This window comes from Perna viridis, chromosome 11 (genome assembly GCF_037379345.1).
Source record: "Perna viridis isolate PV_CMFRI_1.1 ecotype Kerala chromosome 11, ASM3737934v1, whole genome shotgun sequence".
NCBI lineage: Eukaryota > Metazoa > Mollusca > Bivalvia > Mytilida > Mytilidae > Perna > Perna viridis.
In genome coordinates this window covers 10617552-10632862 of record NC_142455.1, presented here as the reverse complement: position 1 = coordinate 10632862, position 15311 = coordinate 10617552, and the positions used below count along the sequence as shown (strand labels likewise).

The window sequence follows — 15311 nt, the reverse complement described above, 5'->3', positions numbered from 1 at the left end:
ACTATTTGAAGTGCAATCATATGAATATTACTGATAAGCCCTTGTGACTTAGCCAAACTGTTACAAAGTAATTAAGGTCTCTCGGGCTTGTTGATCGTATTACAACAATGGCTGTAGTCCGGATATCCTGAAATGCATCATGGCTAAAGGTGCAGCATCAACACTTAGATAATCTCGATTCATAAAACGCTCAACAAATATATGTAATTTTCTAATATTGAGCTACTAAATTTTCCAAAAATCAGTTTATACAGTAGTAGATCCAGAGGTTACATTGGGGGGTTATACCCCTTTTGATCGAATTTTGTTTACTTTTCCCCTTTTATAATTATTGGGATCCAACACTGTTTTATATTCAGAAACGAGGTTTCCGTAATAACACGGAACGGATTGCTTTTGGTATGTATGTCATTAGGAGACGGCAGAAGTTGGCATCAATTCATGTGTCAACTTTCATTGCACAACGACTGTTTATGAAATTTTCAACGCAAATGCAGACACATCAATCAAAAGAATGTCTTATCTAACCTTCGGACCAAACCGTATCAGTATATTGAGAAAGACCAAATCTGAATAAAAAAATGAAGCAGACAAAAAAAAAAAGAAAAGAGATGATCATTATATAATATAATGCATTATTTTCAATGCACGAAAGTTTCCTGTTGTGATGATTAACGTTGTTTCTGTTCCAGACCTGACACGATCTTACAAGACATAGTATACAAGACAGTTCCGGGTTTATTCAAAGGTCAGTTAACTTATCATTCCTCGAAAACTTATCCCCAGGGATAGTCTCAGTAACGATGGGTGTCTCCTATTTAAAGGTGATCATTTTAGTTCGACAAATTTATTCTCTTATTATTTGTTTTCATATCAAGTCTAGCTTGAAGATTTCAAAATATTATTAAAGTCCTTAAGTGTGTAAAATGAGCTATAATATTTTTGAGCAGTCTCTATTTTTTTTAACTAATACAATCTACTCTGTTCAACCGTGCACTTTCGCCATATATTGTTTATATTAATTCAGTTGTACATTCAAGTAAGAAGCAATCCAGGTAATCATGTGACATTAAATAAACTTTTTTTATATTTCTACATGGTTGGTTTTGGTTTAGTATTTGCGTATATCATGTACATCCTCTAAATGTCAAGCCGTCTGTGTACACGAATCAAGTTGACTTGTGAGCAATCACATTATGAGGATGGACAACTACAAAGAATTACATGTATTTTTGTTTAAGGAGGTAGACCTACGGTAAGGGACATAACCCTTGAAATCAGTGATATGTTTGTATCATATTCAATTTTCAAGCTTTGCTTTGAAACAGAATGAAATCAATCAAAGCTACTTCGATGCTTACATGAGATTGATGTAAAATGAAATACAAACGTTTAAATGATTTGTAAGAGTTTTGTCTCTTACCCTAGGTCTACCTCCTTAAGGTATAGATCAAACATCATGCACATCACAAATATGTCATAATTTTGTCACGTCAAGTTCAGCAGTTGATGCTTTTTCAATTTTTTGAAAAAAAACAATTGACCTGGTATAATATTTGGGTGTACTTGGGGCAACCTTTTATTGTACAATCAACCGGTACTTCTTGGTTTTTATAGTAGTGAAAAACAGACGAGAAGCAATCTCCCCCGCAGGGGATATATTCGCTATTTCAAAGCTTTACATCTATGCCACACTCAGTACTTAATACGGCCTCTCTAAGCAAATTAGTACAGTATTAGTACAGAACAACGGGAATAGCTTCCAGTATTTGTAACGAATAGTGTGCATGCCATGTGATATTTTTTTACATCCTGTATAGCAAAGCTTTTAAGCCAGTGGAGTGATTTGTAGTGAATAAGGAAGCTGTTATATGTCTGCAGAAGAGATTACATTGGTAACAGCGCAAACCATGTGCTAGATAGACCGGAAGTCTGCGTATATAGTATGCACATCACGGAAACTCCTCTTTATCATTATTTTACCACGGGCTTTCAATTTTTGTCGCGTTGTTTTTAATGGACAGGCCGTGTTAAAAAAAATATGAAATGAAGTTTCCATGATTTGTTTCGATTCTTATTGGGCTAGTTTCTTCATAATTTTTAACAGACGCAGCTTATGTGATGATAGTTATGTTGGTCATGTGTTCATCATTTGTTTTACAATGGCAGTGGCCTAAAGAGTTTTGTAGCACGTCATATTATAATTGCAATTAAAGTTCATGGTTAATCCGGGTTTATTGTATGTTTATGAGCATAGGAATGCCCAGATATTTTTCTCGAACTACACGAAATATATTGGATAGATGCGTGGTTTATTTTAATTATTTTTCTTTCAAACAGAGGAAATGAGAAGACGGAGGGAGTTTTATGAAAATTTACAGAAAAACGATCCAGGTACATTTATTTTAAAGTAGCAGTCTTTATAAAAATCAGACATGAGGTGTTTCGTGCGTATCACAAACCTACCAAAGTCACTAGAATTTCCAATTCAGGTACAGTTACAGGCCGGTATAACCAGTATTAGGTTATTGTTTGGTTATATCCATAAAAAATATATAAACTGTATGCTGAATGCATTTTGCAAGAGTAATTGTTCTTGATTTTGTTTGAATTGTTTGTTTTAGCGGGAGATGAATATAAGTTTGTTTTTAAAATATAGATCTGGGATACAGAAAAGCTTATCAATTCGAAAAATTAAAGCACATATGTTGTAGACCAAGTAAGCATTATTTGTTCGGTGGTTTTTCTACGCCATGAATCACCTCGACCATCGGCAATGTCTGAATTTTATATGGACTGGTAATTAAAAATGTGTGAAAAAATTATGATATATTTATCATATTTATTTTTTTTAGATCTGTTGCACATGTAGGCAATGCACTGTGATGTCTCTCAATGCACTGCGATATCTTTCCCTGCACTGTGGTGTCTCACTTTGCACTGGGGTGTCTCCCTGCACTGTGGTGTCTCACTTTGCACTATGGTATCTCTCAATGCTCTGTGGTGTCTCCCTGCATTGTGATGTCTCTCAATGCACTGTGGTTCTCCCTGCACTGTGGTGTCTCTCTGCACCGTGATGTCTCTTAATGCACTGCGTTATCTCCCTGCATTTTGGTGTCTCTCTGCACTGTGGTGTCTCCATCTGTTCATTCTTGTACATTTAAATGTACAAGAAATATCATGTATACTCATTCTAAAAAGTCTTTGTATTGAAGGCCTCAATTTCTGAATTATTTTGGAAGTCATAGTTGTATGATGCAACAGGACACATGTTAAATTATGTACAGCTCTGCCTTAAACCAATCAGAAGTTTAATATAGTGGTTCATGCATTTCTTATAGCTGATCTGATCAGAAAGAAAGAATATCGTTTGGCTAGATCCTTCAATCTCAGTTTCAGCTATATAGATGACGTATTATCTTTAAACAATCCTAATTTTGGGGATTTGATACATCGCATCTACCCAAAAGAACTTGAGATAAAGGATACTACAGACACTGTGAAGTCAGCCTCATATCTTGACCTACACTTAGAAATCGATGGTAAAGGAAAACTATTGACCAAACTTTACGACAAACGTGATGACTTTTCATTCAGAATTGTTAACTTTCCTTTCATCTGTGGCAACATCCCTTCGCCTCCTGCGTATGGAGTGTTCATATCACAACTCATACGTTATACCAGAGCTTGCCGAAACTACGCAGACTTTTTGTATCGCGCTAGAACTCTAACAAATAGGCTTCTGGAACAGGGTTATGTTGCTACAAGATTGAAGTCATCACTACAGAAGTTTTATGGTCGTCATCAGGAACTCGTGGATCGTTATGGTGTATCCATCAGCACCATGAAAACTAATGTATTCAAGGGGTCATAGTTTTCCTTTCCTCGTTTGTCTACCCCGGACTTGACTTTTTATGAGCAACTCGGCAGGTGTTTCTAGAAAAGCAGAGGACGCTTACCCTACCGGTGCACCTGGTCCATGCTCCCAGTTTTAGTGGAGTCTGAGTTGCTCATTTACTTTTGTTACTTTGTATGTATGATTTTAGTTACTTTATGTTCTTTGTTGTGAATGTCTGTTTTCCGTGTCTGGTCTTTGTCCCTGGATTACATTCTTTTGATTACCGCTATATCTTGGTTCCCTTGATTACTCTTTTAATCCCAAACATTTTTATAGGAAGTCCTTCAGTAGGCCTACTAGAAACCATATTCAACAATAAGAGTTCAAATGAAAGTTGGCCACTGGAGATCTCACAAAACGTAATATTTGTATCAATTACGGGAAAATTTCCCACCAGAATTTTCACACTTTATAACCAGTCAATTTTTTTCACAGTATATATAATAGCAGATCAAAGAAAATTAACACAGTGATAGTTTTTTTAAAGACGTAAAACATATATTTGAAAAGTTTCTTCGATTATCTTGAGATATGATGAACTACCCCTGCCTGTTTTTTTAACAGTTGATTGATTGATTGTTTTACGTCCGAGCAGATTTTTAACAGACCCATACTTCGTTATTAATCGAAATATTAAATAAAAAAAAATACAGATTATCAATTTTGTTTTCGTCAATGGGACTTTCGCACAGGTTACTATTTCTACATCATGTGGTCGTCATCTGACCTCTTAATGAGCATGCTGAAACGCCAATCCTGCTTGACCATGCATGCCTTTCATCTATGGACAATCATGGCCTTGGTAATCTCTTTCCGCACGTCTTTCAGAATACACGGAATTTTGTCCCAGTAATATTTCCGAATGAATGGGGAAAATAGAAATAAGTGCTCTGAAACTCAAGTAATCAAATGACTTTCTAGTTCATTAAATGTAATATTTGTTTGCCAGATGGTCTTAAAGGATATTAAATTTTAGGATCTTATTAGTTTGCTAAAAGGAAGGATGCTTCATTTATTGTAAATTTGTGTATCACTAACAAGCACGTCTTAGCATATTAATTCAAAATTTCACGAGGAATTGATTTCTTACAAATGTAAATTACCATATTAATTTACAGGAAGAGTATCAAACATGATAAATTAATTACAATTTGGTGTGCTAATGTGATTTTTAGGCTTTTTACAATTTGTGTATCTCTTCATTTAAACAATTTCGGGTATACAATTGAATATTCTTGTTACGCCGTTCTGTTAGTATGTCCGAATGCGTGTCCATTCGTCGTGCCTTATGTAAAGACAGATGTGCGTTGAAGCTTTTCATTATAATAAAAATCTCACTCCAATCTAATTAGCATGTGTCTTTCTCGTCTTTTACCTTCTTTAGCCTCCGAGCATATAGAAAAAATGTACCTGCTTTTAATTTGTGCCCAATGACTAGATTTTTGAGGTTTTTGTTTTTGTTTTTTTTTTTTCAGAAAATCCACAGTACATTCCAGATGAAGGTTCAAGGGTTGTGTTTAGTCCAGATGAAATGATTAGTCTGTGTTTGAAATTCTCTAGTCGGTAAGATATGTACAAAACTTTAACATCTGTAATCTTTTATAATACAATCAACCGCCTAGGTGCGGAAGGTCGTGCATTTGATCCCTGGCCGAGTCATACTAAACAAGTACTATCTTTACAAAAAGATAGCCGACGCAGCAAAATTTGTTCTTTTTACTTATAATTTTCATTAGGAAATAACGCATGGCACGCAATTTCAATGTCTCATGCAGTTTTTTTTTGTTTGAACGCCACTAAGTTATCTGTATTTGGCCAATCGGGAAACGGAATTTTAATCAGGTGACTTGCGTTTCCATGGAAGAGCGTCTTTAAGGTCAAAGGGTAAAAAGCGACACTATACCAATTACGTCGAAAAAATTGGTAGTCACTGTTTCTCAGCAAAACACGTGGTAAATATGAGATATAGTAACTCATTGGCTCAGAGTCAGAATAATGTTTCCGAGTAGGTGACAATCCTACCTGCGCCTGCTTGCATTGTTGAGCTAGCACATTTAAAGTCCAATTCAGCGTTTCTCTTTAGTACAAAGTAGGGTCTGTTCTATCCACAAAAATGTTCTCGTCCTAAAATGCGTGAACTGTCTGCCGTCGGACGTTTTAAAAGACTACTTTGAATTTCATTGTATATGCTTGTTTGCCGTCAGACGAGGGACCATTTGTCACTATGAACACTGCTCATGTTCATTCTTACCTGTTACGTCCTTATGTTTCCAAATAATAGCAGTTCTATAAATTTAACATGATATTTTACAATGGAAAAGTTTGACCATTGCCCTATTGAATAAGAATTAATCTAATTACCCTGGTATTATTTTAAGTCCACTATCATTTTCGTATATAATTGTGCTAATTGGATGTATGTTAAGGAAAATCATTCTTGATGATTTAAATTAATCGAGGTAGCTTAGAGCTGATAATTTTATACAGCACAGTCAGTCTGCCAGTTCATTTCCATCCCCATTTCACCAAAATTTCACTCTTTACCTTGTCAATCAAACCTATCTCATTTGGTCAGTAATTAGATTCCTACTACCACTGACACCTTTTGGATGCCAATCAACTCCATCTCATTAGTATGGCAGTGAGATTTGCAAAAAAAAATTACTCTATTGGCCGAAGCATTTATTTTGTTGAGTACCACTTCCTAAGGAATTGTATGTGTTTAGTGAATAAGAAAGGTGAGTGTGAGCTAATACTGAACTCTTTTATTTCAGATTAGCTGATGATAAAATACCACAAGAGGTAAGTTCTGAAAATACACGTTTTTGTACACCTTCCCTCTTTGTTGGTGGTATAAGGTAATCATGATATCCGTCCGTCCGTCCGTCCGATTCTCCGTCTACTAGTTTTTTCGTTAGTTTTTCCTGCAACTACATGTACCTTTCACATTACTTGATATTTTGATAGAAGGGTTATATTAAGGAGGTAGATCTAGGGTAAGGGACATATCTCTTACAAATCACTTGAACGTTTGCTAAATCATTATACACCAATCTCATCTAAGCATCAAAGTAACTTGGATTGATTTCATTCTGAAAGCTTGATATGCTTTGGAGAAAATGAAAATGATGCAAACATATCAATGATTTCAAGACTTATGTCCCTTACCTGTAGTCTACCTCCTTGCTGCCTGAATGCTATATCATTGGATTCAATTTCAGTGTGATGTATTTGACTTTGTAAGCGGCTTCAGTTGCATTCCGATATCAAAGTCCTGAACGAATGGTGGTAAAGCTTGCAGCTTCAAGTTGCCGCAAAATAGAATCATACAAATTCAGATGAGATCAGTTCTAACATCTCAGAAGAACTGTGAGAGGAGCTGGCTCTAGGACAGTTCTGATGGTGTCATAAAACAGTTCTAGAGCCAGCTCTTCTGGTAGTTCTTCTAGCAGAACCTGCTCTACTAGAACCACCTCTTCTGAAAGTTCTAGCAGAGCCAGCTATACAAGAACAGTTCTACTAGTAAAGCCGGTTCTGCTAGAACTGTATGAAGAGCTGGCTCTAGAACTGTCCGAGAACTCTTCTTATTCTGTCATAGAACACATCATCTGTAGTGTATAATTTGTCATAATTTTCCTTTCCTCGTTTGTCTACCCCAGACTTGACTTTTTATGAGCAACTCGGCGGGTGTTTCTGGAAAAGCAGAGTACGCTTACCCTACAGGTGCACCTGGTTCATGCTCCCAGTTTTAGTGGAGTCCGAGTTGCCCATTTGCTTTTGTGACTTTGTATGTATGACTTTAGTTACTTTATGTTCTTTGTTGTGTATGTCTGTTTCCATGTCTGGTCTTTGTCCCTGGATTACATTCTTTTGATTACCGCTATAACCTTGGTTCCCTTGATTACTCTTTCTAGTGAATGTAAAATAACCATTGCTGAAACTTTTTTGTAACTTGTGCGTTCATTGTTAGTATGTGTCTATCTGGAAACAAAATACTTATTTACTGCAATGAGCCTTGTAGGAAAACTTATACTGGCAATGAAAACAATAATACATTTCAGGTACTGTTTAAATCATAATATAAAGAATAATAAGAATATCATGAAGCTGTACTATAATCTACTTCCTAAAGTTGTTGAAGGAATACATATATATTGGAAACCAATCTTAGAGATCTTCAAAATGGATATAGGCTCTGCATTTTGATCATAAAAATATGGCAAATGCTGGATTTTCAAACAAGATTATGGTCTTTTCTTTTCAGTTTGAAGACAGTCGACACCTCCTTTGCCCAGCTGCCATAACGATCCAACATCTGAAAAAGTATCTTCGGTTGAAGTTTTCTCTTTCTGATGGCTATGAGGTAAATGCTTGTGAAATTACACTATTCTCTATTGGGCAAAGCTCTGGTGGCCGTGAATAAGTGATGTTTAAAATGATGGGGTTACAGTATTGCTAAATAGTATTGGTTTTTGACATTTTCTAGATTAAACATAAATTGTTCTTGTTTATTTTTTGTACACATATTGAAAACTATTTTTCACAAATTAAAACACTAAATGTGTATGTGTGTATGCAACTTTAATATTTCTACCTATTTTGTTTACCTGTATACGAAAAAACGGAAATATATCAATAACTTTTTACCCAAATTAAAACACTAAGCATGTGTGTGGGTTTGTGAGAGGACGTAAAATATTTCCACCTATTTTTACCTGTACATGAAAAAAAACGGAAGTCTTTTATAAATGGTTTACCATCCGCCTAGATTAATGGTATCTAGAATATGACCAATGCTGAGTTTTTCTCAATAATTAAAAAAAAATTGTGCATTTTGATATACATTTTTTTTCAGATTGATTTTTGTGTTGGCAACGAACTGTTAGAAGATAATTATACTTTGGTGGATGTTGCTTACATCACTAACTGGAAAAGGGTAGGTCTTTTAAGTACCATTCCGTGTAAGAATCAAGCAATGGTTGGCACATCATTTTTTCCAATTTGGTCTTTCGTTCCTCAAATACATTCATTGCATCTGGAAAACAATCGAAAAACTATGTAAATTATTTAAATTTATCCTGAAGCAACTATAAAACAAAGATTGTTTTGACTGTTTATATTAGGAAAAAGCGTTGGACAATTTTCCTGCCATTATTCTATAGTTCATTAGGGCCCACTCAGTCTGTTTGTCGGTACTTACAAATCGTGTCCGGGCTGGAACTTTTTTTGTCTTTCATCGTAGGCTTTTGATATTTTGCATGTGGGTAGATCACCTTAAAACGATGTGTCACATACCACGGATAATGGCCTATGACCTTGAACTTTGACCTTCAGGTCAAAATCCTGTTTTTCAATGACAAACTCCTGTCCCGGCTGTAATTTTTTTTGTCTTTTTATGTGAGCTTTTGATATTTTGCATGTGAGTAGAAAACCTTAAATATAATGTCGTGTACCATGTATATTGACCTATGACCTTGGACTTCGACCTGAAGTTCAAATGATGTTTTTCATTGACAAACTTGTGTCTGAGCTGTGTCCAAACCTTTAGTCATTTGATGTGGATATTTGATGTTTCACATGTTGGTAGATCACGTAAATATGATGTGTCGTGTACCATGGATTTAGGCCTTTGGCCTTGAACTTTGACATCAAGGTCAAACTTGCTTTTTTTTGTGACAAACTTGTGTCCAGATGTAACTTTTTTGTCTTTCAATGTGGGCTTTTGATATTTGGCATGTGGGTAGATCACATAAAGATGATGTGTTGTGTAGAATGGATAGCGGCCTATGGCCTTGAACTTTGACTCAAAGGTCAAATTAATGTGTTTTCAGTGATAAACTCGTGTCTGGGCTGTAACTTTTTTGTCTTTTGGTGTAGATTTTTGATGTTTGGCATGTGGGTAGATACCCTAAAAACAGTATGTCACGTATTATGGATAGTGTTTTATGACCTTGAACTACAACCTGTAAGTCAATTCCATTTTATTTTCGTTGACAAACTCTTGTCTAGGCCGTAACTTTTTTTTTGTTTTTTGCTGTGGGCTTTTGATATTTAGTATGTGGGTAGATCACCTAAATCAAATTCATATATATGGCTTAATTGCCACGGTGAGGCCCACAGAGATGGATTTCATCTCAATAATTACTAGTTTTAACTTCATTTCACCTATCAGTATTTTGAAAGGCAAACTTTACAAACACTTTGATGTTTTTTTGGTTTTTTTTTCTGGAGGTCATGTAGTATAAGTACTTGGATAATTCTAATAAATCTTTGCATTTTTTCTTCATGTGCCACTCCTTATACACATTTTGACTGATTTTTAAACAGACAAGTTAACACAGTATACGGTTGTTCCTAAGAACTCCATATTGATGTACCCGGAAGTGGTTAACCAAATACAAATCGGTCGTCATTTTTTCATTTTTGAATGTTCTAAGCAGTAAAAATTCTCGATGACAAATAAATGGATAAGGAGGCTTAGACGCCTTGTTCACATATTTGGTTTGGCTACCAAAAATGTATCATTGTTTAATCTTGCCTAATTGTATTAATTAGGTCATAACAAAAAGAACCAAAAAGGAAAATTGAACATTACAAAGAAAAATGAATATGCATATAAGAATATGGCGTGAGCACTATGCTACAAGTTAGTAAAAAAGGCAAATGAATTGATTTTAATTGTTTAACTCTTGATCATATAAAAATTCTGAAAACGCTATATGAATCTTTTCACGTGAATTCACGGTTACATTTGACTTGCGCTGATTAAAATCTATTATCAAAAAGAAAGATAGAACACCTATATATACAGTACTACATTAAAAATATTGCTATTCACCAATGCATTTTGTAGTAAGCAACAAGCTCAGTTGTGAAAATAGAACACTTGACACAGATTCAAGAGCCACTATCAGTTAGGAAGAGAAGCTTGTGGGTCTTCTGACCTTTCAAGAGTAGTTACTTGAAGATCAATGTCAACTTTCTGTGTTTAACCGAACGTTTTGAAATATTAACATGATAACATAAGCTTACCACTGATAATAATCTTTTATGATGATGTTTTTTCCCTTTAATTAGGATCGAGTTCTCCATATCACATATGCATTTTACGAAAATCCTGCCCAACTACGTCATTCTAGTGAGGTTATTACCGAACTTCCGGTAGCTTCTGATGATACGTGTAGTAATGGCTGCCACTCGTCAGTGACTAATATCGAATCCAACATCGGTTCAGACGACGAATGTTTCAATGATTCTGGATGTGAAGTCAATGATTCTCAAATATCACACGATGAATCGGCTTTATCGGATATTGTTGAACAACAGGAAAATTTATGTGGAATAGATATGTCAATGAAAACTTTACGCCGAAATAGCTCAGAAGGAAGCCGGACGTTGACCACAAATACAAGTGATTCTTCCCCAGCTGTTGATAAGCACAAAGATGAAGACCATTCCCAGTGTTTATCATCCCCAGCTAAAAGTCAAGTATCCAATGCAAATTCTTCAGTTAGCAAGTCGTATATGACCTCATACGTTTCTTTTTTAGGACAACGGGAAACGTCGTCATATACACCAATGAAACTTCCGCTTCGTTCCCCGACGTCAACATCTACCCCAAGTTCTCAAGATTCTTCTAGAAGTTTAGATGATTCTGGAAATGTTGAGGATGGAAATGACTCTGTAAATATTACTTCTCCAACTTCACAAAACAATAACTACATGATACTTGACAAAAGTGTTCATGATAAACCTTTGACCTTGAAAATACGAAAACCGAGTTGTGACCTTGACAATACAAAAGATGTTTGCATGGAAACTTCAAGTGACAAACATTCAAAGTGTGTGGGAGTTTGCAATGGCCATACTGTGAAATCCAAAAGTGATAAACTGTTATTGAGGTTAAGCAGAGATAGTGATTCCAATACGTACACAGCCTCTATGTCCTAGAGTTTTTTTGTTATGGTGCTTATTTTTATTTTGGGGAAACTTTTTTGACTCAGTTCTATGTTCATCTTTACATGAAATATGCATTTGATCTACATTTATTGGTGCTTCTGATATTTGATTTTTATGTTATATATTTTTTTCTGTGCCATTCTATGGTGATGAAGGTGAAAGACCTTATAATGAAATACGACCAGCCCAGATTAGGTGTTGACTTACGTGCATAAAATTTTGTTAACTAGGTTAATATAAGTATACATGTGACTAAATTGCAGTACTTTCTCTGACAGAAAATGGATCTTTTCATTTGTTTCTCGTGTATATACATGTCCTGGTTATGTGCGTTTACGTTTAACGTGACATGATTGTAAGTCCACACTTAACAGGGACCGTTTGTATTTTATCAAAGTCCCATTACTTCCTTATCCTATACATGAGGGCAGCTATGTATAGCTACATGTAATAAATTGGACCTTAGCATGTACATTGCATATTCATGTAATTTAGTTTTTATTTGCAATCGTTCCTTAAACATTCTTTAAAATTGTTTTACTTTGTAAAAATGTGTTTTATTTTACTGGTGCGAAATCTTAACAGCAGGCGTCTCTATACGATTTGTTTAATTACTAGTATAGTGACTAAGAATCAGAATTGAGAAAATTTTATTGTCAGTAGTTGTAAAAGCCAGACATGTAAATGTGTGTGTGTGTGTGTGTTATGGTTGATCGAAAATAACAAAGGAAGTAGCAAAGTAAAAATGGAAGAAATCGTATCATGGAAGAACATTGAGCAATTCTACTTGAAATTGCTCCACACAACTAGCGCCCCCCCCAATTCTATTTAAAGATAATATCGTTTCAGATTCATAATATTCAATATGATATGCTCATTCTCTCTCCTGCCTTGCTTTTTATCTTTCCCTATCTTCATTGAAACCTGTCGAGATTCAAGCCTAACAAACCGGAAATCGTGTCTATGTTTAAGGCAATTTTGGGATGTCTCGTTACATTACTTATGTAGCTTAATTTTAACCTGTGTAATTTTAGGGGTAGACCTTTGGGTAAGGGACATAACTCTTGAAATCAGTGATATGCTCGTATCATATTTAATTTCACTAAAGCCTATGAAGCTTTCATTTGAAACGGAATGAAATCAATCCAAGTTACTTTGATGCTTATATGAGATACATGTAAAATGTTGAATACAAACGTTCCAATGATTTGCAAGTTGTGACCCTTAGCTGTCTACCTCCTTAAAGTAGATTTAGAAAGGCTTTATTGTATTTTCTCTCCATTATCAAAAATGTTCCTTATTTCTGCGTGCCCGTTATTATTTTATCATTATCTATTAGTGTGCATTCAAATTGCAGGTTTGAGAGCGTGAAAAAAATGCAATGGTAGATAGGATCGAGATGGTCTGCGAAAAAAATCATGTTTTTCCATTAGTTTTATATGGTTGAATCGAATGACCCCCTTTAATGGTCGATATTGTTTTGTTTTGCTTTGTTTTTTATTTCTATTTTCAGAATGTTTATTAATTAGGGCTTTTTAATTTACAGTGCGGAGCGGTATTTTAGACCGGTGCAATGAAAAGTAATAAGAATAAACATTTCTTTTCCCACCTTATCATTTTTAGACATCTGGAGTTGAAAAAAAACCTGTTATAGAAGTTTTACAAATAGGGGACAGAGATGACAGTTCTCGGTTTCTCAGAAATGCGTGGATACACCTTGGCAGATCCGGAAATTCCGAATGAGGCGCTGACTGACTCCAGTAATTTTCATTTTTACTACTAACTTTTCAATGTTAATGGGGTACCGTCCCTTCCATTCGATCCTATGATACATTCCAAGTTGAGACATTTCCTAATGCAAAAGATTTTCCGTACAATTATTTTATCATTTATCGAAAATATTCATCAGGGTTTCATTTAAATATTTCAGTCTCTTTTTCAAAAGATATCTGGCTAGGCCGGCTTGGGGTTCTGAATATTCCACTGAAGTATCTGAATCAACTGAAGTTGCATTGACAACCTTATGAATTAAATTCTTGTGTCGTGATTTCCACCAAACTCACGTGTTCTTGCCAATCCTCTACGACATGTTTAAATGAAGCTTCGATATACATTCGATACCTCGTTACCTACGATTTGCGTACTCAGACAGAAACTGGGCTTATTTCATATTTTTTCTTAAAACTAGGCTTAGTTTTCATAGTGGGATTTTCATTGTATGCGTACAACGCTGTTCAGTTGCATTTTGTTTACCATTTGTGTAGGTTACTGTATGCATGCCTGTTTTGTAAGTCCACGTAACCGAGGCTGCATACTATGCTTTATGTCTTTTGTAACCTAAAAAAACTGACATCATGCGGCAATCGGAAGTACTCGCCCATTTCCGTTACTCTTAGTGCAACGAAAAAGTCTGAGTAGTTCGGGTTAATCATGATAATCACATGTTGTTTCACATTTCAGTGCTTCTTTGCCGCAAAAGTGTAATATTCATATTTACCTTATAGCCAAAACAGTCGAATGAAAATAGAATTTAATGCAGACAATGTAATCAAATATTTTTTGGTAAATCAAATTGCAGTAAAAAAGACCTTCCAAAAGCTTAGAATATGAATTGTGTTTCAACTACGTTTTGCAAGTTTGTACTATGAAATTAATTTGATCCAGTTGGTATTTACATTTAGCTACCTTTGAGTCAGACCGACGTACATACTTTACACACATCATATGTACGAGCGCACCATAGAAATTTTTACAAACTTACTTTGTTAGGCATTTACGCTCATTATGTTGACATATATTGGTTGAGTAAATTTGTACGTATATAGATATGAAAGAGAGAAGATTAAGAAAGGGTTATTTTGTTCAGATTATTTGTTGTTACTTGTTAATCAAATGTTTTTTGTCGTAGGATAATTTAAATAAACTTGTTCATACGTTTCATCAACAGTTGCCTTTTCTTTTCTTTGCCGTCACACATTCCGATCTAACTGGTCTAATTTCATCCCTTTTATTTTTCGCACCTAATGATTGAATGAGTTAATAGTGAATGGCTCGACTGAGGACCAAACCGACCAATCATCCCCGATATAACTACTTGATCAAACTGAGCATTAATCCTTATCGGTCACTAATCAAATAATAATCGTTTGATAAATAATGTTTATCGAACACTTATCGATCAAAACTCTCTTGAGAGTTAAATCGATGATTTTGAAAGTAAAAACTGATCGATTTTTATTTTTACTTCGTGTCCATTTAATGCTATTTAATCAATGAAATCAATTTGTTTCAAAAATGTTTTCAAACCTATCATCCACTTCATGTTCATCGCCTGAATATAGCTGAAATATTGGTGCTCGGGCGTTAAACTCCAACAATCAATCAATCATTTTCAAACCTATCACTAATCAATCAGATATCGAACAAATTTCTAATCACAATCATCGATCGAACA

At 35.0% G+C, this 15311-nt stretch overlaps 1 protein-coding gene and 1 long non-coding RNA gene across 7 annotated transcripts in view; one reads left to right on the top strand and one right to left on the bottom strand.

The window, feature by feature from the left end:
• LOC148602949 (uncharacterized) overlaps positions 1–14801 on the top strand; it is a 46863-nt gene extending 32062 nt beyond the window's left edge. For all 6 annotated transcript variants that reach the window (XM_088551914.1, XM_088551918.1, XM_088551916.1 and 3 more), the window contains exons 4-10: positions 693–748; positions 2341–2394; positions 5374–5461; positions 6673–6700; positions 8163–8261; positions 8754–8834; positions 10976–14801. In XM_088551914.1, coding sequence (XP_088408040.1) covers positions 693–748; positions 2341–2394; positions 5374–5461; positions 6673–6700; positions 8163–8261; positions 8754–8834; positions 10976–11848 — 1279 coding nt within the window. In that variant the 3' untranslated portion in view covers positions 11849–14801. The remainder of the gene's footprint in view (positions 1–692; positions 749–2340; positions 2395–5373; positions 5462–6672; positions 6701–8162; positions 8262–8753; positions 8835–10975) is intronic.
• Positions 7950–11070, bottom strand: LOC148602950 (uncharacterized). The gene is made up of 3 exons (XR_015916407.1): positions 10931–11070; positions 8817–8933; positions 7950–8213 (listed from the first exon to the last, which is right to left on the bottom strand). It is a non-coding gene; the product is annotated as an uncharacterized LOC148602950 (long non-coding RNA).
• Positions 14802–15311: the final 510 nt, after the last annotated feature.